General features: G+C 31.8%; 2 protein-coding genes and 1 long non-coding RNA gene across 4 annotated transcripts; all 3 read left to right on the top strand.

Moving 5' to 3' along the window:
* The first annotated feature begins 7866 nt into the window (after positions 1–7866).
* Positions 7867–10344, top strand: LOC115983442. Of its 2 annotated transcripts, XR_004090057.1 has the most exons (4): positions 7867–7975; positions 9313–9367; positions 9962–10054; positions 10186–10344. It is a non-coding gene; the product is annotated as an uncharacterized LOC115983442 (long non-coding RNA). The 2 variants fall into 2 exon arrangements; XR_004090058.1 differs by lacking the exon at positions 9313–9367.
* Positions 10345–11076: 732 nt separating this feature from the next.
* Positions 11077–12708, top strand: LOC115985012 (mavicyanin-like). Its single transcript, XM_031107988.1, has 2 exons — positions 11077–11242; positions 12404–12708. The coding sequence occupies exons 1-2, from the start codon at positions 11077–11079 to the stop codon at positions 12706–12708; spliced, it is 471 nt and encodes a 156-aa protein (XP_030963848.1).
* A 5504-nt stretch (positions 12709–18212) lies between these two features.
* On the top strand, positions 18213–20423 carry LOC115983866 (uclacyanin-3-like). Its single transcript, XM_031106706.1, has 2 exons — positions 18213–18449; positions 19905–20423. The coding sequence occupies exons 1-2, from the start codon at positions 18296–18298 to the stop codon at positions 20282–20284; spliced, it is 534 nt and encodes a 177-aa protein (XP_030962566.1). The 5' UTR covers positions 18213–18295; the 3' UTR covers positions 20285–20423.
* The last annotated feature ends 1966 nt before the right edge of the window (positions 20424–22389 follow it).

The raw sequence follows: 22389 nt of genomic DNA, 5'->3' as shown, positions 1-22389 counted from the left end.
ATAGTAGTGACCTCATCAATCAGTAGAGGGAGCATCGGAGGGATAACCATCAAAAGGATCAAAAGGACCTTGTGGAGAATCACATACATGCTCATGGTAAATAGCATACTTATTACAGAATCCGCAATATAAAATTGGCTCAAACTTTGGAGTTTTTCCTGGGATAAGAAGACTGTTTAGATTAGGATGATCTTTTGTTTGTAGGTGAACAAAGGCATCAGCATAGGGTTTGGGACCAAAAACAGCAATTCTACCTGTGCTTCCTATGAAATGATAATTTTTCCATAGATCATGAGCAACTTCACGAATTTGATTATTAAAATAATTTCTCCAGCATTTTGCAAGACCAAAAGGATCTTTAAAGGACAATTGAGAATTTCCCTTGAACCATGGCCCTTGGTGAGTATAACCATTAATGAGAATGAGATGCTTTGAGGGGTTAACATTCATCCAGTTATTTCTCTCCCATTTTGGTAGAGTGCTCCAGCATCTAATAGTAACAAAAGGTCTAGTGGAAGAGTTTTCAAACCCTTTAATAGCATTCTGAATGATCTGTGGAAGTTGGCTGGCCTGTTTATGACTTGTCAACTTTACAAACCTAACAAAGCCATATTCAAACATTTGGGAAAGCTAGCTAGAATTAGGATCATCATCATCACTATCATCTGAATCTTCATCAGTGAAATATGAACCATCATCAAAATTAATAAGGAGACCAGGAAATAGATGTTTCTTTTCATATACTCTGAGACTGCTCCCAAAGTGATCTTCCCATTCAAGCTGAATAAAGACATTATCACCTTCGTCTATTTCATTAGGGTCAGGAATAGTAGCAGTAACAAGTTTTCTGAAATACTTGGACCATAGGTCAAAAGACCTAGACATAGCCTTGCTATCCAGAATACGAGATTGTAAATCTGAAGGCAAGTTGGCAACAGCACTTCTTAACATGGATTGGGTCTTAAGACTCAATCTAGCATAATCAGTGCCCATTATAGTCTTTTTATCCATCGAATGGATTTCCTCTTTGCCAAAGAGTTGACTAATGTAGGCTTTAAGACGGCTCACAAGAGCCTCATTTTTTGAAACAAGGTTATTTTCTGGAACAAAGTCAATATTTGAAGCAAGGTCATTTTCTGGAATAAGGTTACCATAATGGCTCATATAAATCTCATTTTGAGCAGTAAGGTTAACAAGGTGGATTTCAAGGGCTCTAAGGGTTTTGTGAAAAACATTACTGTGGTTTTTGGTAAAAGCAAACTGAAGGTTATCAAGAATGAATTTAATAGAATCTGGTAATTCTGAATAGGTTCCATTGTGGAATTGTAGATTTTTTGACAAAACTTCCTGTAAAGCAATTAATATATCACCATTAGAGTATGTCACCTCTGCCGGGACATCTCCTTGAAGGGATGTTGATCCACTGGGTTTTACACCAGAAGATGCGCCTTCATGCATTTTAAAAGGTCGTCCCGCTGGGAACCCTTTGTTTTGAGAATAGTCCTGTGCAGGAGCTTTTCCCTTGTTTTTCCTTTCCATAATAATCCACTTACTAGTGGTATAAATATGAATATTATTATTGTCCCACTTATTAGTGGTATTTATCCACGCATCATTATCCGATTCCTGCAAAGAATCATTAATATTGTTAGGATAATGGATAGTTTTTAACATTTTGGTGTTATGAAAATTACCTTTAAAATCATCAGAATTCATTATTAGTTCTTGAACAAGTTCATTCATGGGAGAGTCTTTCTTATAAGACAGATTATCAATATCAATTTCAAACTTTGAAGCAAATTTGAATTTTACTTTCTGTCCAAATGGATCAGTAGTAATTCCATCATGTTCAACAAGAAAGGGATACAAAGCATTAATAAATGGCAGACCAAGAATCACTTTATCAGTCATATTTTTGACAAGAACAGAAGGAATCTTGAAACAAACATTATCATGGCACACCTGAGCATTATTCAATTCATACTTAATTTTCATTTGAGAACCATTAGCAGAAACCAATCTTTCAGTAGATTTCTCAAAATATTTTGAGGGAATTAATCCTTCTTGGATACAGTTCATATCTGCACCAGAATCAATCATAGCAATAACAGTGAAATGATAATCAGGAGAAACAACAATTTTAACTTTTGTAAACCATTTTGGAGGAAATAATTTATTAACAAAAGCAAGTTGGGGATTAGTGAAAGTATCAGGAGTACCTTTATCAGAAAGAAGAGCCTGTTGACTGGAATCATTTCCATCACTGTGCTCATTTTGTTCGTTACTGGATTTATTAAGATCTTTATCAAGTTTTAGCATTGTCAATTCTTGTTTGAGATTATGGTTATCACTTTTCATGCTTTTAAATTCATGTTTTAATTCATTTATCTCTTGTTTAACAATATGAATTTCATTTTGGAGATCATTAACAGTTAGTTCTTTAGATTTCTTTTTATTAAATCTTTCCAAAGTTTCTTCAAAACTTATGGTTGATTTTGGTTTTTTACCAATTTCATCTCTTATCAAGTTTTTCTTAAACCTATCCAAATATTCTTTCTGGAGTTCAGGGTTTTGGATTTGATTTATTAGCTGAATTATCAATTTTTCATCTTCTTCACTTTTGGTGAGAGCATTAATAACATTGCAACAAGAATCTCTACAACCAATTTTAATATTAGGAGAATCAGAAGAATCATCAGCAGATTGATAGCAAGAATCAGATGAAGAAGAAAAATCATCTTCCAAAGAATCAGACGGGGTGTTTGATTCAAGGATTCTGAATAATTCTTCTTGCACATTATCATCAATGTTTAACATGTTGAACTTGTTTTTTAACTTACCAGGTTTTTCTTTACAGTCTTTACTAAAGTGTCCAGGTTTACCACAGTTAAAGCATTTACCTTTACTTGGTCTTTGTTTAACATGTCTTTTTGGAACATTTTTCTTCTTAGCATAGAAATCATTAGGTTTAATAAAGTTATTTCTGTATTTTTTATGGCTTTTATCATGTTTTTTACTTTTTTGCCTAGAGGGAGCAATAGGAGGCAGACCATATTGTTCACAGAAATTTCCCATTTCATATTTAGCTTTTCTTTTATTTTTTAATTGGTGTTTTAACAATTTTTCATCATTGCACATATTAATCCCAAGTTTTTTAATAGTACTGAAAATATCCCCATAAGTTAAATTATCATAATCAATAGAATCATTTTTACCTATTAATTCTTGTTTTACCTTATGAGCAAAGATAGGAGGCAGACCGTCAATAAACTTTTCTTTCCAATAAGGCTTATGGCAATCTTTCCGGAGCATCACCCTGGAAGTAAAAACATCTTGATACCATCTGTAATCAGACATAGTTGGACAACTCAAATTATTTAGATAATCAGAAACACGGGATGAAATATTGGATGGAGTACCAACAAAATGTTTGAGAATGGTATAGATCAAGGTATTAACACCATCAGGAATACCACGACCAATACTTTCATCAAAAATAGGCAAACCTTCATCATTCTTTTTAACAGCATGTTTAATAGATTCTTTGGATTCTTCGGTGATGTATGAATCCCACCATCCACGAAGAGTACCAGAAAAACCAGTAAGAAGCAAGTTAACAATTTCAGGTTGATCAAGATCATGGTTGTTTTAATAAGCAATACCAACCATAGACATGTGACTCATTTTATTAATGATTTCCTGTTCAGACAAACCATCAATATTCCATTCATAGAGCTTATCAGCAGAGACAGAAAATTGTGTTTGAAAAGATCTCTCTTCAAACTGCATATCAGGAGGAGTGGGTTTTGGATACCAATTTTTAGTAAAAGACATGGGTTTGGAGTTCCCAACAAATCTTTTAATTTCTGGGAAATCATCATCAAAGATTCTTCTTGCAGGGACAGAAGAAACAGAAGAAACAGTATCAGAATCTGTATTTTCCTCAGAAACAATTTCTTTTTTGGAAATAGTTCGAGCAGTTGGAGTACTTGTAGAAGTACCCTCAGTTTTAACTTTTAAATCAGAAAGCATTTTTTCAACAATTTCAAGAGTCTTGGACTGAGAAGTTTTAAACATAACTTTTTCTCTTTGACTGGGTAAATCAATCAAAGGTTTCTCAGTCATGACAGGAACAGATTTTTCAAAAACAGGTTTTTCATAAACAGGTCTTTCAACGATTTTTTCTTCAATACGATCAAGCTGTTGACCAATAATATGCAAAGATTGATTAGTAAAATTGTTTTGTTCAATAAGGCTAACAATAGGAGTTTGATCATCAGCAATTTTGAAAGGAGAGGCCTTCACTTCCTCTTTTGTCACTTCATCCTTCTTAGTAGTTATCAAAATTGAATCAAGAGGAGGATGACTAGACCTAATAATGGTTTTATCAATCTTAACAAAATTTGATTTCTTTATCACATTTAGATGTTGTTTTGAAACCTCATTATTTGGAACATAATGGTTTTCAAGAAAATCAAAAAACAAAATATGTTTTTTCAATTGATTCATCATTTCCAACCATTTTCTTTTAACACAGTCTTTATCAGACTGAGCAAAATTATTTTGGAAATATTTTCTCTTGGTTTTGTTTGTTGCAAGCATAAACTCATTGTACAAAGAATCCCAATCAATTTCAAAATCATCATTTAAAACAGTCAAAACTCTTAATTGATTTTGGTAAACAGGAGGATTTTCAATAGGAGAATCGAAATCAGATGGAGTAACGGAAACAGTGTCTTCCTCATCTTCATTAGCAGTTTTACTAAATGGAGTGGAAGTTTCAGGTTTAGTTGAATAGTAAACAGAGCTGATTTGGGATTTATCACTTGAAATACCTTTTAGCTTTAAATCAGAGGATGTTTCCAAATTCTTTTTCAAAAATTCATTGATCTCTCGATCTCTTTTTGAAATACTTTCAGATCCAGCAAAGGAATGTCTTCCTTCGTTGATCTTCAAAGGCGGATTGTTTTGAAAACTTATTTTAACAGTACCATCAAGATATTGTTGAATATGGGTGAGATCAAGCTCATCAAAAATGGGTTTAGCAGGAGGGGTTCCTTGTTCTAACAACCAATCATTAGGAAGTTTAACATCTTGCCATTGAATCATTTTTGGAACTTGGATTTTAGCATCAGGAGTTGAACATTGAATTAACATGGTTTTACCTGAAGGTTCTCTAGGCATTATAGCACAAGGATTCATTTGAGTACCCATTAGTTTGTAATAAATGCGATAGATCAAAGCAAAAGGCTTACTACCCTCTTCCATGTGATAGCCAGATGAAGCAATATTCAAAGTCAAAGCTTTAACAATATTAGGATCATCCAAAGCAAGAGTAAGATCAGGATAGCAGTTAAAATAAACAGGACCATCATACAAAGAAGCAGTGATCATACCAAGAATGCTATCTTTAAAAATCTTAAATCTAGCATCTCTTAAACACATGAGAACAGAAGTATTAATACCCTTTCGGGTAAGCGGTTTAATAGCAACTTGAACCATACCAATATGTAAATAATAGAATTTTTTAGCAGCAATGAAATCATTAATATTCTTTTTAGTGAATAAATAGCATTTTTCATGAATTCTCGAAATAGAGAAAATTTGTTCAACAGTTCTAGCTTTGTAAGCAGAATGAAAAGTACTTTCAACAAAACTAGTTTTATAAATAGTTTTAGTATCAACTTTAGGAATAGTCTATTTACGAAAATCAGGGATCAACTCATCTATATATATATATAAAACCGAAGCTTTAGAAGCTCCTACAATTTTCCACGTCAGCATAATATTAAAATAATAATAATAATAATAATAATAAAACTTTTTTAAAACCCACACCCGATGCTCTGCCTTCTCCATGTTGTACCTTTTCTTTCACCAAAACTCTTTCACGAAGAAAATCAAACCCGATACCCAAAAACGCGATTCTCCTTCTCCTCTTTCTTCTTTATTTCTCTACCCTTCTCCTCCCCCAAATGCCATTATCTACATCAGCTTCCTCAAAATCTGACAACAATCTTACAGGTTTTGCTTTACCTACAAGTTTTGCTTTATTTTGCTGTCTAGGTTTTTTAGCACACATACACTGATTCAGAAAATCTAAAACGTTTCAGTATCTACTATTACTATCTACTCACCATTTCAGTAAATTCCGAACCAACATATTTTGTCTTCCCAAAAGACACCACCTAAACTAACGAAGTTAAATAATTTCCATTTGAAGTGTTCGTTCCAATCTCTAACTGTTTTTGTACAAGAAATACTTCAAAACCACAGAAATTCCCAATCAGATCTAAGAGACCGACTCTCATGGGTCATTCGGACAAATCAAGTTTCAGAGACTGAGACAATTCCATTGGAGAGAGACTGAGACAATTCCATCGGACAAATCTGGCCGCTGGGGAGACAATATGGTTTGATGAGAGTTCTTTATCTTTTCTTTGAATTTACTTTCTTTATTGTGTTTCTTTTTTTTCCTAATATTTTTTTTTTTCTATTTGAATCTTTTTTCCCTGACCTTTGTCTGGTGAATTTCCTATAAATCTCTACTAATTTTAAGTTTTAACGAAATCCTTTTTCACAAATCAGAGGCATGTGTTATTTCCTCCTCAACTATTTGAAGAAATGCCTAAACCAGATTTGAAAGAGATTTTACCTTTGCATGTCAATTCCCAATTATTAGGAATACCAATTATGGAGCAAAGCAGATGAGGAAGGCTATTTTTCAATCAATGATATACGTCTTAACACAATTGCAGGTATTGTTTTATCAAATTTTATTGTTTCTTTTTCTCCTAATCTCCTAATAAGTTATGCATTAAACTATGAACTTTGATAGTTTTAGTGATGTGTAATGCAGCATCGAAATTGATTCAGAGATTTAATTGATTTTTAAAAATTACGTGTCCTGTTTTATTCAAGTCCAATTTCTTTGTCATATTTGTTCCCTTTAAGAACAAAGAATGGTTTTGGGAACTATTAATAGGTCTTATATATCAGAACCTATATGCTCCTCTTATTGATACTAATTAATTCATCTAAGAACACATACTTTGTACCTTACAGATGTCAATTGAATTAATATATATGGTTTTATGTCTATGGAAGCTTCAGAATGGCTTTTCCGATTAGTTTACTACTGTATTAATGGAACAAAATGAGGGCATTCTTGTGCTTCATTTTGAAACAACTGAGATAATATATTTAACTTTTTCCAGTATAATTAAAGCAACATCTAAAGGAAGTTTCTGAAGAAAAGCTAAATCTAAATCAAGGAAGCACATGAGAAATGCTAAGTTCTTAGCACCTAAACCAAGTAAGTTCCTTAGAAACTATAATTTCAAGTACTTAGAAGTGATCAATAAAAACTAAACAAGGTTATGACAGTAAAGAGAAAAAGAGAAGCAAAGTTACTTGAAGTTTAAAACTACCAAAACTGTGATAGTTCTGAGTGATCAGTGAGATAATATTGGTTGTGGAAGTGGAAGTAGAAGTCAAGTTTGAGAGGAAGTGAAATGCGAGAATGGTGTTGAAGGTGGTTCACCTTTATTGGCTTGAGAGCTCTCACAAGAAATCCTGCATTTTTTTTTCTTTTGTGTTTATACTATAAAAAAAAAATATATATATATATATATATATATAATATTGCATAAATTAATGTGGCCATTCTACAATGCTCTATGAGAGTCCACCGCTTACCATTAGTCCAATTTTCTAGGCTCCTCTAATTGCACCAAGAGAGGCCATTTTCAGCCAAACATCTGTCCCTTCCAAATTTATGGTTCAAAACTTTGGTAGACCAGACAACCGGAAATTATACCTTTAAATCAATTGTTGTGTTGTAATGCTTAAACAAATTATTTGACCCATGGAAATTATGACTATTTATGTTTTCTAAGTTGGTGTTTAGCTTTGCTTGAAGCTTCAAGAAAAGTTAATTTCAGAGATCTCTTAAGACAAGGCTTGCATCTAGAAGGTATAATTTTTCCTTTTCCTTCCAGTGGGATCTAAACATATTTATTTATATTAGTTTTGTTTACAAGTTTATGCTTTAAGGTAGAAGAAAGTGATGCACATTCTAGAATGTTAATTTCACGTTCAAAACTTTGGTAGGCAAGAGGACTAGAAACTCTTTTATAATATTTTGTCTACAATATTTTAGATCTTTATTTTGTCTATAATATTTCAGATCCTTATTTTGTCCTATTTTCCCCTATTGTGTTCTAATGCTTAACCACATTAAAATTTGATGGTTCTTTCCCTTGAAAGTTGTTTATTTTCAATCTTTAAAGCAAATATTTTTAGTAATCAACAAAGTGGCATAAGATAATGGGGTGGCAGATTTTTTATTGATATGAAAAAAAGTATAGAGAAATTGTCATAGCAAGTCTTAATGACAACTTATGTTTGTTTATTAAAAAGTGTTTTTTCTTTCTTTCAAGAGACAGACTGAACTTTGGTGAGATACAGTTTTATTTAATTAAATTCCTAGAATCATTGTTCTCTGTCAGTTTTTTTTACGAAGTTTGTCTACAAAACTTTCTACAAGTAAATGAATAGAGAGATTGAAAAATTGAATTGGAACTTAAGCAAATTTATCTGTCATTCCCATATTTGATAAAATAGTGGATTAGGAGCCTCATTAAAAACTTGAAAGGATTAACAAATAGTCATAATACAATTGTAGGATAGTTTATGTACCTTAAATTTGGTTCTCTACAATCCATTTGTTTCTTTAATTGGGTACTGATCTTACGTTATGAGATTTTGAAATTTTTGATACCAGGATTTGTTTTAGGTTTCAATTTTAAGTAAAAGTTGAGTCTAATCTTGTATGATTAATTTTCTTTACTTTTAGATGAATTGCATGAGGTTGATTAATAATCTTTCTCTAATTGTATGTCTTAAATAATTATATATATGATCAAAGTGTATTCTTAATTGGTATTGTGAGTAGTACTTTTTGCTTCCAATATGTTTCCCGTGTTTTCTTTATTTCAAAATTTCTTTCTTTTTTGGTTTTCAAGAAACATAGGTCTCTTCTCACAAAAGCCTACAACAGGAAGTCTTCCCTGTACAGATTCTAATATGTGCTTCCCTTTTCTTTTTAAATTTTCTTTTTGGAATTTTTTTGCTCAATTAATCCAATTTTTAACTCTCTTAACACATTATTATTCTCAACTTTATTCCCATCATCTACAGGGTTTATGGTTTGAATTTGTTGTTGATTCAAAAATGCAAATTGTTTGATGAATTACATTAGTTTTTTGTTCGTTTTCCACAATTTGATTTTGTACAATGTCCCTTTTTCAGGTTTAATAAGTGGACATATATACTCAATGCTTACTCAAATTTGCGTATAAAAAAGGTATAATATACTCTCTTCTATTTTTGCATTGTCTCTTCAAGACCATGGGTTCTCCCAATGGCTACTCTATTTTTTGAAATTAAGATAAAAAAAAAACAGAAAAATAAATTACATAATTATGACAATAATTAAAGAAAAGAAGCTATTGAAGATCAATATTAAACTCAAGTTCTCACTTGAAGTGAAGCTACAACCTACATTTAGAGTTCAAAATGCTTTATTGTGCACAAAGGCCTTAAGAATTGGGTTTGTTAGGACTAAGGAGGGGTTAATTAAAATATGATGATATGACCTTCTTGGCTAATTAGCATTAGCAAGAGGACTATTTTCTTCATATTCAGGTTGTAACTTATCATGTAAAATTATGCATGATGGTCCCTTTTTAGGCTCACACCATGAAATTTCTATCCAAAAAACTGTATGTTTTAGTTTTACCTAAGAATGATATGATATTCTTTTTCATTTCCATCAAATTCGATAATAGTTTTCCCTCTCATCATATCTTGAATCTCTAGGAGAATATATCTCTTTCCAATTTACAATAGATTATAACATGTAGGATTTAGAGAATGTATAACAACTCCTTTATTGCAGCTTATGAATTTTAAGGAGAAAGATGGCTTTTCATTTTGATTGGTGATGAACTGGACTAATTATACCACTCACCAGTGGCATGGAATCTTTGAGGTTAGTTTTTACTTAGGAATATTTATTCTGTTTATTCTCTTTTCAACAAAAAGGAATATCACATTGTTGTTTCCCCTTTTTTGATTGAGAGAGTTTAGCTTAAGGATGTCTAACTTTTATTCTTTTGATAGTTAAGGTGAAAAGGGTTGCATTGGTGAGCTTCTTTTGTATTTCTCTTGCCTTTCGAAGGGCACGAGACTGAGGATGTATGCTTTTATAATGCTTGGCCTACATGAGATGGAGTTTCTACTAATGAACAATTAGATGCTTGAAGTGCACACAAGATTGAGATAGGGCTGATGAATAACATTATATGTAATAACATTATAACCTTAGTTCACCAAGTTCAAGGTCCTTAATGTTTTTCTTTTAATATGTTATTTATTTATTTATTTATTTAAATGAATGTAGTTTATATAAAGATATGTAAAGCATTCTTGTGTTTGCATGTTGTGCTTCCTTTCTACTGTTTACTAATTGCACCATATATGACTTTTCAAATGATACTCCTAAAGGTGATTTTTTAAGCAACATTGATGATGACAAGAACAAGGAATAAACAACCAAGATTTTGCAAATAGACTGAATAATAGAAAGGATTATGTTAAAAAAAGTGATAGAGACTGTTTAGAGACCTTAAATTTCATGAAAGAAAGGATGCAATTGATAATAGACATAGGATGCCAACCAGTTGTTTGAGGTTGTTAACTAAAGGTACAAATATGTTATACAAAGTTAGATGTTGTTTTAACTTTGTACTTGGGTAGAACAAAGCAATCAAATTTCTCATATTGGTATAGTGTTTTTAGAGATTTGAACTTCTATAAATACTCATGTATTATTTAACATTCTTAAAAATAAATAAATAACACTATTTTAGAATTTAGTTATTAATTTTTCCGTGCATCGCACGGGTTAGCGACTAGGTATCATCAATAGTGTGATCTTGTAAATGGGAATAGTTGTGCTATGATAATAAAATAAAATAAAAAAGAAAAAAAGAAAAAAGAAGCATATTAGACATGACCACTGCAACTACTATCCTCTTGATTCTTGTACTGGCAGTGACGACCCCTTTGGTCTATGGGTCAGTACAGCACATTGCTGGTGGCAACGCTGGCTGGAGCACAGTAGTTAATTACAGTGTTTGGTCTGCTGGTCAAAATTTCACCGTTAATGATACTCTTGGTAAGTTGCTTCCATATGAAAGAAATTATTAAAATGAAAATTAATATAAAATCGACAAGCTTATTTAACATTTTCCTGATTACTTTTAACTGTAAGTTGATTAAAGTATGGTCATGGCTAGCTCCCCTTGAAGTTTTGAAAATAAAATAAAATAAATATATTATATTATTAGGTAATATTTGAGAGCTTTATTTTAAAAGATTCATACTTGACCCTCCTAAAATTGAAAATCAACCCTCTAGAACTAAAATTGAACTGAAAACTCTCAAAAATTCAGGTGGCCACGTAGTCCATATTTGAGGCGAATCCATTTCAAAACCCAAAACAGAAAAACAAAACAAAATTCCTTTCCATGAGAAAATAAATATATTTTTCTTATATATTATAAAATAAAATAAAAACCTCTGCTCAATAGGGGAGAATAGGAGACTAATGCGTTATAACTTTGTTTTCCACATGACACTCCTTACTGTTTGCTTATTTGGAATCCAAAATTAAAAGTGTGGAATTTGAATATATTTGGATACCTTCTTTTTTTTTTTTTTTTTTTTTTTTTTTTTTTTTTTCAACTAAAGGATTGTATAGGTGTTTGTTTTTTTCATTGGCAGAAATATGACTATACGATTGATTGACCATCATTATTATTATTATTTTTTTTGTTATTTGTTTGACCATCAGTATTGATTATATGTTTTATAGTGGTGTGGAGTTACTTATTCTTAGCTTAACTTCTAATCCTCGTTATGGCACGTGAATCTATTTCAGTATTTACGATATATTTGTTTGTTAATAAATAATTTTTATCAATGAAAATTCACAAATCATGAAAAACAATGGAAATTAACCATTATAAACATAATGTAATTCAACATCTGAATTTTGAAAGAAAAAAAAAATTTGTTGGATATCTTCTAATTGTCTCAATGATTTTTAAGGGTTAGAAAATTAATGTACTGCCAATTTGTTTATGAAGTAATTGTACACTTGTAGTTATACCATCCCTTCTAATTAACTTCAACTGTAACCGAAGTATTTTCAAGTATAAATATTTTCAAAACTAGATTTCGTAACAAAAAAAAAAAAAAAAAAAATTGATATTCTAACAGAATTTTGAGATCATATTTTGTTACATACTAATCCTAATATAATCTTCAAAACCAGTGTTTAACTACGATACAAAGTACAGCGTGGATCAAGTAAATGAAACCGAATACAACACTTGCAACTCCACCCATCCCCTCAAAACCTACACCGGCGGCAACACAGTGATCACGCTATCCGATCCCCGCGAGCTGTACTTCATATGCCCAACACCTGGTCTCTGCGCTCGAGGCATGAAGCTAGCAGTCAAGGTTGATCAGTCCAACATTACTAGTAGTGGCACTGCACGCAGCTTAATAGCCACTGCAGATTTGAAGCTCGGGTTTTTGCTTGTGTTAGTGACCATACTTTCATTCATGGACTAAACTAGGAGGAGAAGCACAGCTCTTGTTGTTTTGTTCCGTCTTTTGTTTAAGAGATAGGATTTTATCCTATCATCATCCACTTCATAAGGTGTGGCTTCTATCCAATATCTCTAGTGCATTAGACCCGTTGCAATCATGACACGTATCCGAAAATGAATACGTGTCATGATCGCAGTGGGTCCAGTGTCTTGTGACATTAGACAGAAGCCATACCTCACTTTATAAACGCAATGGTGTTTTGTTACTTTTGTTGAGCTTAATTTTGTGATTTTTGAACAACAAAAAAATGCTTATAATTAGCGAGTGACATACAGCAATATTCATCTATTTCCAAATGATCCATACATGTTAACTACTGTTTCAAACTTGTTTCTAAATACCATTTGATAAGTTGAGATAGAGTTTCTAACACCGGATTAGAGATTGGTCCCTAGCGATGTCTTGTGTTTGGATGGTTGAGTAAAGTCGCCACCATACATTGGATTGTCTAGCTATATGATTTGGCTATATAATATCTAATAGATTTTATTACTAACTTAGGGTTAAGAGGGTATTGTGTCTTTTTTCCTAAATAAGAAATGAACATTTTGCACAATTTTTGTCACAATTTATCATGTCGTCACATGATGAGTTGAGTGGTTGAGAAAAAATGTTCACCACTCACAACTCGCTACATAGCAAGTTGTGGCATAAATTGTATAAACTATCATGGTACTGTCATTTTCATAAGGATTAAAGCATCTACGAACCATTGAAATAAGCATCTACTTTGACCACTAAAATACCCAATAGGGGAGGGTAGGGTGTAGATAGATGGGGACAGACCCTTAGTAGGTGCAATAAGCAGCCCAATTAAGTTGCTATTAAATTAAGTCTCTGCGAACAAAATTAGCTAGCCATGCACATCAAGTAAGATGAATCCAAAAATGATCTAAACTCTTGCAACAACTTCTGTAATCACCCAATCAGAGTAACTTGGTACCTGTTTTATTCCATCGGTGACATTCTCTGAGTTTAGCCTCCAAGATAACATAGTTGTGTTGGAGTTTTGAAACTTCCTTGGGCCGCCAAAAGAGTTGCATGGGCCTCAGCCCAATTCACCGAGCCTTTTAAATGGGATCCGGTCCAAATATGGCATAGCATTCCAAATAGGAATACCTTATGATCTCTAAAGCATCATCGTTGACCTTTATCCGGCCTTGAGGTTGAGGAGGGAGTTGCCAAGAGGTAGATAAATATTTAAATTTGTACGGCCATGCTTTGAAGTGCAATCAGGAAGCGGAGCCAAGAATTTTTGTTTGGGGTTAAGTAATTATGGTATTGAAACATTAGTCAGGACAAATTTTGTATGCATACACACACACATATATATGCCAATAACGGTTTTAAGAATTTTTTTTAGAGTGATCACTAAAGAGAATTCACAACCACAATATTTTTCTTGATACTTTTTTTAAGAAAAAGTAAAAATAAAGATTATTTTAATGTAATGGGCTGAATGAGTTACAAAATTGAATGACTAAGCATTTTTATTTTTATTTTAGAGCATGGTTTTTTGTTGAATAATTTATTCACTTGTTGTTTGGTTTAGTCTTGCTTTTATTTCAATTTTTTTTGACTAATTTTTATTGTTGTTATTAAGCTTTTTTTTTTTTCTTTCTTTTCTTTTTTTGGTTTGAGGGGTTAAGGATTATGTTTGGGGGAAAAAATTATTTTGGAGTAATGCTACATTTACAACATTTTCACACCAAATTATATACGACAAGCGGTTAGTAGTAGGTTTAAAAGTGATGTTAGTGTTGGCCCAAATTAGAATCAATAATTGCTTACTACATAGGATTTGTTGTGAAATTGTTGCGGATGTATCATTACTCTCATTTTTGTTGAACTAATTCTTGTGATTTTCAAGTCAAGGTGTTCGACATTTTTATCAAAATGGTCATGATAGGTTAGTTTAGTATATAATTTTTTGTGTGGCAAATATATATACATTTTTTTTGCAATGACCACCCTAGCTTAGAGGTGGAGCTACCAGTGATATAAAAATGCATATATACTTTCAGTATGTATATTTACTAAATTTTTAGAACTTATTGTTGTCTGAATTCTAACGAAAATATAAAAGTTATCTAGTCTAGTTTGATATTAGATACGTATAAAAATACACTAAAAAAACTTATTATTTGTTATCAAAGTTATGCTTAATGATTAAAATTTCTTTAAATAAAATTAATCTATTATCATGCACCTCCAGATAGAAAGTTTTATAAATGACCGAATCCACCAATATATATATATATATATATATATATATGTATGTATGTATATAAAAGAAGAAAAAAAAAGAAAAAAGAAAAAAGAAAGAAAGAGAGACTTGTCTATGTATGTAAGGCATGTGACCACTAAGCCAGTCACCCAATTTTACTTTAAAGAGGATTATTGGACATTTTGGGGAGGGGACCAACTCCTAAACTTTCAAAGCTCCACCGCCCCTGGGTGCAGCAATTAAGTCTTGTTGGTGAGAATGTGCTAAAGAACCTGGTTGGTCTTCTTCCCCCATTGTGCCCGAGCTTATTCCTATTGCACCCAAACGAATCACAGGTAATTTAAGTTCATCTTACTTACTAATGCCTAAGAATTTACTGGGGTAGAAGATAAGTTCAAACCCAATATCATGAATTGGTTGGGAAGGGATGTTTGCAAAACTTATTGACCGAATTGTCTATCCAAATGAATAGAACAATTACAATGTAACTAATTTTTTTTTATTAAAAAAAAAAAAAAAAAATCTTGAAAACCACAAATAATCCAAAATTTTAGCAAATATAAGAGCACGTTTAACAATAAAAAATAAAATCATGAGGAAAAAAAAAGGACTTATTTATGTGACCACTAAGCCTTGCTCAATTTATTTTTTGATAAAAGAAGGGAGTATTATTTATATTAGAGTTTATACAATATAGCAAGTCCAAAAGCCTCCAAATGTCATATTCTACTGGTCCCGAGGTGATTCATATCCCATACAAAAGTTGGATATACAAAAGATGGGCATGTATCATAAACTTCCAAAATATTGTGTTGTTGACAATCCCTTTTAGCTAGTGCATTCGCACATCCATTAGCCTCACGGTATATGTAAAGTAAATGGACAGTTCATGCTCATGCCATAAGGTTCAACCTCGCACAATTTTACTTTTAAGAGGATTATTGGACATACTGCACTCCTCTCCTCTAAACTATGATTGACAATGGGGCATATGAAAAATAAGTGCTCTATTTTTACTACCTCTATCATACATCTAATCTAGGGCACATATCATATTCTGGTTGAATTTTGGATTTATGGGTGGGTTTGGTTGGCATTAAGTTTTCTCATTTCTGCAATTCTCCAAAGAAAGAGTTTCAACATCTTCTGGATTTTTAGTTTCCTAAGTAGATTCCATTCACTCTTACTAATCCGTGTTCATAAATCTCTGTCTCCCTTTCAGTGAGATATGCTGATTTCACAGTGAATTCAACACATTTATTGGGGCACCAAATTAGTTTTGTCATTTGAGTCAATCCTGGGAAGGTGGATTCTGAGAATGCAAATGTGAAATGACAGTATTGTTTTTTTTTTTTTTTTTTTTTTTGGAGAAGAAAATGACAGTATTGTGGTCAAATAATTGGGATACTTTTCTCATTAATTATTTGCTTTTGCATATTTCTCCTTATTTGCGTGTAGTAGTAAAACTCTGCATATAGTAATTAACACTATTAGCCTTCATTAGTCTAGGAAGTTGGAAAATTTTAATATTTGAAAGAAACTAAGTTTGAAAGTGTCACAATTAATTGTGACACTTTCAAACTTAGTTTCTTTTACTATTTTTTGTAACCCAAAAAAAAAATCATAAAGCAAAATGTTCTAAGGAAAAGTCAGTAGTAGAGATTCCTGCTTCAAGAGATGGCAAAATAAATATATTTATAACGCACCTATTTCCATGTTCTTATCTAATACAATTTTCAAACTTTGAAGATGAAGAATATATATAGTAAGATCCTATTACCTAACCCTTTCAAAAAGATGCTCCTAATCTATACATATATTAGGTGGAAATCATAGAGAAACGTCTAAAAATAAACATGGCGTTGAAATCATGACATATGGATATGAATATGATTCTATGTTTTCTACACCTCAGCTTGCCTTTGGCTTGATCAAGGTCATATCTTATATTATTTTGGATAAGTTGCAAGAAAAATTATAATATTTATTATTGTGTCTATAAGATTATTGTTAAAATCCTTTTATTTAATTTCTTATTGGACCCCTTCATTTGAATCTTCAATTGGAAAAGAATTAAACTATATGTGTGACACTCATACCAAATCTTGAGTTTGTTCTATGTCATGTCAAGGGTACTTAAATCATTTTTGGTTTATGAAATTTTGATGCAGACGTTACTTTACAGGGTATTTATTGACTATAAGAACAAATATACGTAGCATAAAAGATATTACCTTTGTTTGTCATTATATATTTTTTTCAAACAATTATACTAGTTTATGTACAAATGGGAATTTAAAAAACCTTTTGTTCCTTCCATTCTAAGCAATTAATCTATGTTATTACTAACTAATGAATATCATATATCTTTACCGGTTATAAGCTGCATAATATGATGATATATACTTTCAAAGTAAGATAAATAAAGTGATTTCATGCATGTAAATTGTAATATTTCTCATAATTGCTGAAACTTTTGTAAGCTTTGCTATTAATATGTTAGTTTTAATATAGAAATGCATCATGAACATGTTACAAGAGCATCTTCCAACCACAGGGATAGAAATAGTACTAGAATTTTTGCCATTAGGAAATAGGAATGTCTAACATAAAATAATTTTGTAAAACATCCTATTGCTGAACTAATTTGACTTTTGATCCAATTTAGTTGAAAATAGGTAAAAAGTAAAATTCTAAAATATTCGTTGGAAAAGAATCTTGAAATTCTTTTGGCACGTTAGATCAAGTTTACTTGCTCAATGGAAAATTCTAGGAATGAAAATTCAAATTCTCCACCCTATCAAATTATTAAAAACAGAGGTTGGTATGTCTGAGTCCGACCAATAGCTGTTACTTTTACCACATGAATTTCCTGCGGAGCCATTAGCTTCACTTTCATCTATGAAGCCAAGACGCCGCAACCTTAAGCCATGGTAGATAATCCCTATTCCCATAAAGCTTTTTAGGCTGCTATGACTATGATACAGAGAATCAAAAGTGTCAATGCATTAGGTAGCTGGACAGACAAGAGAGAAGAACCAAGAACCACTACGTAATTAAATAACACGTTAACAACTACATTATCATGGTTTTCAGTTCAGACAGTAGTTGGTAACACATAAGGGTGTTCAGGATTGACTTTCCTTTCTTTAACAATAACTTTCAACCCCCAAAAAAAGAACCAAATAATTTATGACATTCCTAACCTCTCGTACCCTTTCGGTGCCTATATAACATAGAACATGCTTCAAAGTTCTCTACCACTTTCACTAACTCCCTTGATTTCTAAACACCTAGCTACAAGGCTTTTGATTCTTAAACATGGCCATGAGAATTGCTCTTCTAATTCTAGCTCTGGCCACACCAGTGGTCTATGGAGCACAACACGTTGTTGGTGGTAGCCAGGGTTGGAGTCAAACAACTGACTACGCCACCTGGACTGCTGCTCAAACATTTGCAGTTGGTGACACCCTTTGTAAGTTGTTTATTACTCTTTGGATCACACTCAAAATTCAGATTTCAGATCATATAAATTTGTTTTTTTCCTTTTCAAAACATCTAAAAATTAACAAATTGCTAAACGGTAGTCTCAAACTAGAAGAATGTATCTGACACACTAAAGATAATTATTGCACAAGAAAAACTTGGTAATATATGAAGAGTTTTGACCGTATCTGTATGTTGAATTTAGAACTAGCTGAAGTCTTCTGTATAGGTTAATGTTCCTGCTCTTGTCTGGCTCTGTCTCACTAAATTAGAATTTTGAAGCACACACTACAGAAATAATTTATACCTACACAATACACATAGATTGATTAAAGCAGTTTGGCATGGAAAAGGTGAAAAACGTTAACATTGATTATGTAGTATGCAATATTATATTATATTAAAAGTTATGCATATATTATGCTGATATAAAAAATAAGTATAATATACACGTAAGAATCTCACTGTTTGTCTTCCTTATTTGACAACCTTGGCAACTTGTAATTCTTATGTCTACCCTATACAATAGGAGTCCAAGTTTTGTGTCAATTAAATATTCTTTCTTTCCTTCAAAACTTTTCAAACAATAGAAGAATCCATGGCCTCAACTTTGCATTATTTCCAACAACTAAATTTTTTTGAACTCCTAGTTCCTCTGATTGTCTCTTATTTCTAACTAGACTAGTACACCAACTAGGCGATTACACCTAAAGTTATGGTTGATTTCATATCAAATTGATGTTTAACTCATTAATTTTTTATATTAGAAGAATGATTAAGTGATTAAATTCACATTTTTTAACTATTTAAATCTTTTGTATTGTTAACCTGTTTTAAGTAATTAAATTCATAATTTCTTAATAATTTAAACTTTTTCAACAAATTGATAATTTATCAATTATTATAACCAACCGCTTTTGGGACTTCAGGAATAGATTTTCAACCTTCTAGCCTTGAATCAAGGCATTTCTCTATCCCCTTACCTACCACCAATTAGCGTATGAGATTTGGCCTCTTGACTCTCTTGAAGGAGTATTTGGCTAGTTGTTAATCAATTGCTATCACTAGCTACAAGACCTTTGAAAGTGGTCCTCAATTAATCATATATGGGTCAATGACAAAACCTAGAGCCAGCCACCATTACAAGAAGTGGTTTAGCTTTTCCAACTACTCCACTTTGTTTTTTTTTTTTATTCTAATTATATGATATTGTCATACATGGAGCTACCATATACTATATTTTATTAGTTTTCTAGTGCTTTAATTTAGCTTTTTCTATCATCATTCTAAATTTCTCTTTGGACCGACCAACCAATATTGATTGAACACATGGGTTTCATTAGCTAGCTTACAAAAACTAAACCTCATTAGTAGATTAAAAATACATACATTGTTTGTTTGACAAAACATACTAACTATAGTTTTAATAATATTCAAAAAACAGTGTTCACCTATGACTCTACCCACCAAGTGGATGAAGTAAATCAAGCTGACTACAACAGTTGCAGCTCTAGCAATGCCATCAAAAATTACAATGGTGGAAGCACAACAATCACTTTAACCACTGCTGGCCCAATGTACTTCATATGCCCCACATCTGGTCACTGTGCTCAAGGTATGAAACTATCGATCACTGTTGTAGCAGCTAATGGCACCACCCCAAGCGGCTCACCCACTGCCCCGACCGGTACACCGCCCTCCACCGTCGCCGCCTCACCTCCACCACCACCAAAGAGTGGAGTGGCTAGTATTTCTTGTAACATGAACAATTTGATGTTTGGGTTTTTGCTTGTGTTTGTGACCATGTTTGCATACATGGGCTAGGCAAGAGGCAGTGCTAAGCTATTGGCGTAAATTATTGTTTCTGTTGGTTTGTTGAATTATTATACTGTGTTATCATTATTGAACGTGAGATGTAGCTGTTGATATCATGTTATCAATGAATAATTGACCCTTACGAGAATTTGTGCCTTTTTTTATTATATTGTGCTATCATTATTGAATGTGAGATGTAGTTGTCGATACCATGTTATCAATGAATAATTGGCCCTTACAAGAATTTGTGATTTTTTTCTTCTTCATTCTTTTTAATATGCTTTTTGACTTTGATTTCACTTGTGTGTCTAAATATATAGTGTATTCTTTTGTGTACAAATTATTATCTCTTGCACACTTATTAGCAAAATTTGTTTCTAGCATTGATTATTATCTAGCTTGGATTGAAGATAGTTCTTGTTTTTTACAACAATTTACAACAAGCTCTTCTCCATGTTGTATTTGTTATTTCTTGAATAAAGCTTGCTATCTTTCTCTAAAAATTAAAAAAAATAATAAAAAAAAAGTTATTATCTATTGCAAATTTACTCATGTGTTAGCGTTTCTTCTCATAAAAATAAATCATGTGTTAGTGGCAAAATGATATCATATTTCGAACGTATGTATACACCCGAAACATGATATACGTGTTAACCACCATGCAGGTAGATCTAGTGTATGTATTATTTTTAACCACCATGCAAGTAGATCTAGTGTATGTATTATTGTCTTGTTTTCATATATATTGAAATGGGTTAGGTAAGAGGTAGGCAATGATATTGATGTTTAATGTTGCTAGTGGGTTTGTTGAATTGTGTAATTTATTATTGAACAGAAGATGTAAACTTTCTGTCAATATATGTATGTCTTAGGAATGAAAAATTGGTCCTTAATTAATTACGTGAATTTGTAATGTTTCTAATATTCTTTATGACTTTGAATTTATTGGTGAGTCTTAATATCCTCTTTTTCTAATCATCTGGTGTATGCATGTGTTAGCTAGGCTGTTAGCCTACCGTGTAGCTCCTGTAGTGTAATGTAATATTATATTGTCTTGTTTAATTACATTTTCTTTGATAATTCAAATACATATTTTATTTTAAATCATTAGAATGATCAAAGAGCCTACCTGTGTGAGAAACTTATATGCTAATTAATTATTTAGCCACCCACCGTAAAGTCTTAATAATAATAATAATATTAATATATATATATATATATATATATATATATAAAAGACGACGACAACAAAGTAATAAAGATTTTTCTTATAAAAAAAAAGTAATAAAGATTTCATACTCTGGACATCTCGTTAACCAGAGGGGAAAAAAAAAAAATATATATATATATATATATATTTCAAGTTGTTTCTGATTTTTTTTTTTTTTTAAATGTTACATATGGGGAAGAAACACCTAAGATTATGAATGAAAGATGGCATTATAGTAATTTACTTTGAATGCAGTTGCAAAATGTAGAAAAAATTATAAGGGTTGTATGTGCACGTACCTAGGTAGAATGAATCACAAACTAGTCCGATATTGCTTTTTGCTTGTTTTACAAATTTGTCCTTACAATTTTTCACCATTTGGACCACCTTCAAGTCACCGGATAGGCTATTTAATTAAGTCTCTCCCAATTAGTAGGACATCTATCATATGAGTTTTTAAATACAAATAGAGATAAATCCACTATCACATGAATGGTCCCTAAAAATACTCAACAATTAAGTTAAAATCACTCCACTGCTGATCTTATCGGATTACTTATATGGACGATTCATGGGCCATAGATTAACAAAAATTATCATGATCTCCTCTCCTACAGGCGTCAATTGCCAACTCCATAGAATAAAATAGTTAAATTTATACAGATTAATCAAATGATTAAATTATTTAAAATTAATTTATGTCATTTTTATATTATGAATTAGTTAAATTTATAAGCACGTTAATCATATAAACTATCACTACAAAAAAAAGTCCTATAGCTGCGTTTTTAAAAACGCGACTATAAGTCAATTCGGTCTATAGCTGCAATTTAGGGGTGTCAATATTCGACCCAACTCACGAACACGACACGAACCCGACACAGGTTTTTTCGGGTTAGGGTTA

The sequence above is a fragment of the Quercus lobata genome, chromosome 4, assembly GCF_001633185.2.
Source record: "Quercus lobata isolate SW786 chromosome 4, ValleyOak3.0 Primary Assembly, whole genome shotgun sequence".
NCBI lineage: Eukaryota > Viridiplantae > Streptophyta > Magnoliopsida > Fagales > Fagaceae > Quercus > Quercus lobata.
The sequence above is the reverse complement of the archived record's forward strand: the minus strand, read 5'-3'. Positions and strand labels throughout refer to the sequence as shown.

Bases quoted from the DNA above. Each gene is read 5' to 3' on its own strand.
- LOC115985012 (XM_031107988.1), top strand. From the start codon at position 11,077: ATGACCACTGCAACTACTATCCTCTTGATTCTTGTACTGGCAGTGACG. The intron at 11,243-12,403 runs GTAAGTTGCTTC...CTTCAAAACCAG, and splicing joins CACCGTTAATGATACTCTTG to TGTTTAACTACGATACAAAG.
- LOC115983866 (XM_031106706.1), top strand. From the start codon at position 18,296: ATGGCCATGAGAATTGCTCTTCTAATTCTAGCTCTGGCCACACCAGTG. The intron at 18,450-19,904 runs GTAAGTTGTTTA...TTCAAAAAACAG, and splicing joins TGCAGTTGGTGACACCCTTT to TGTTCACCTATGACTCTACC.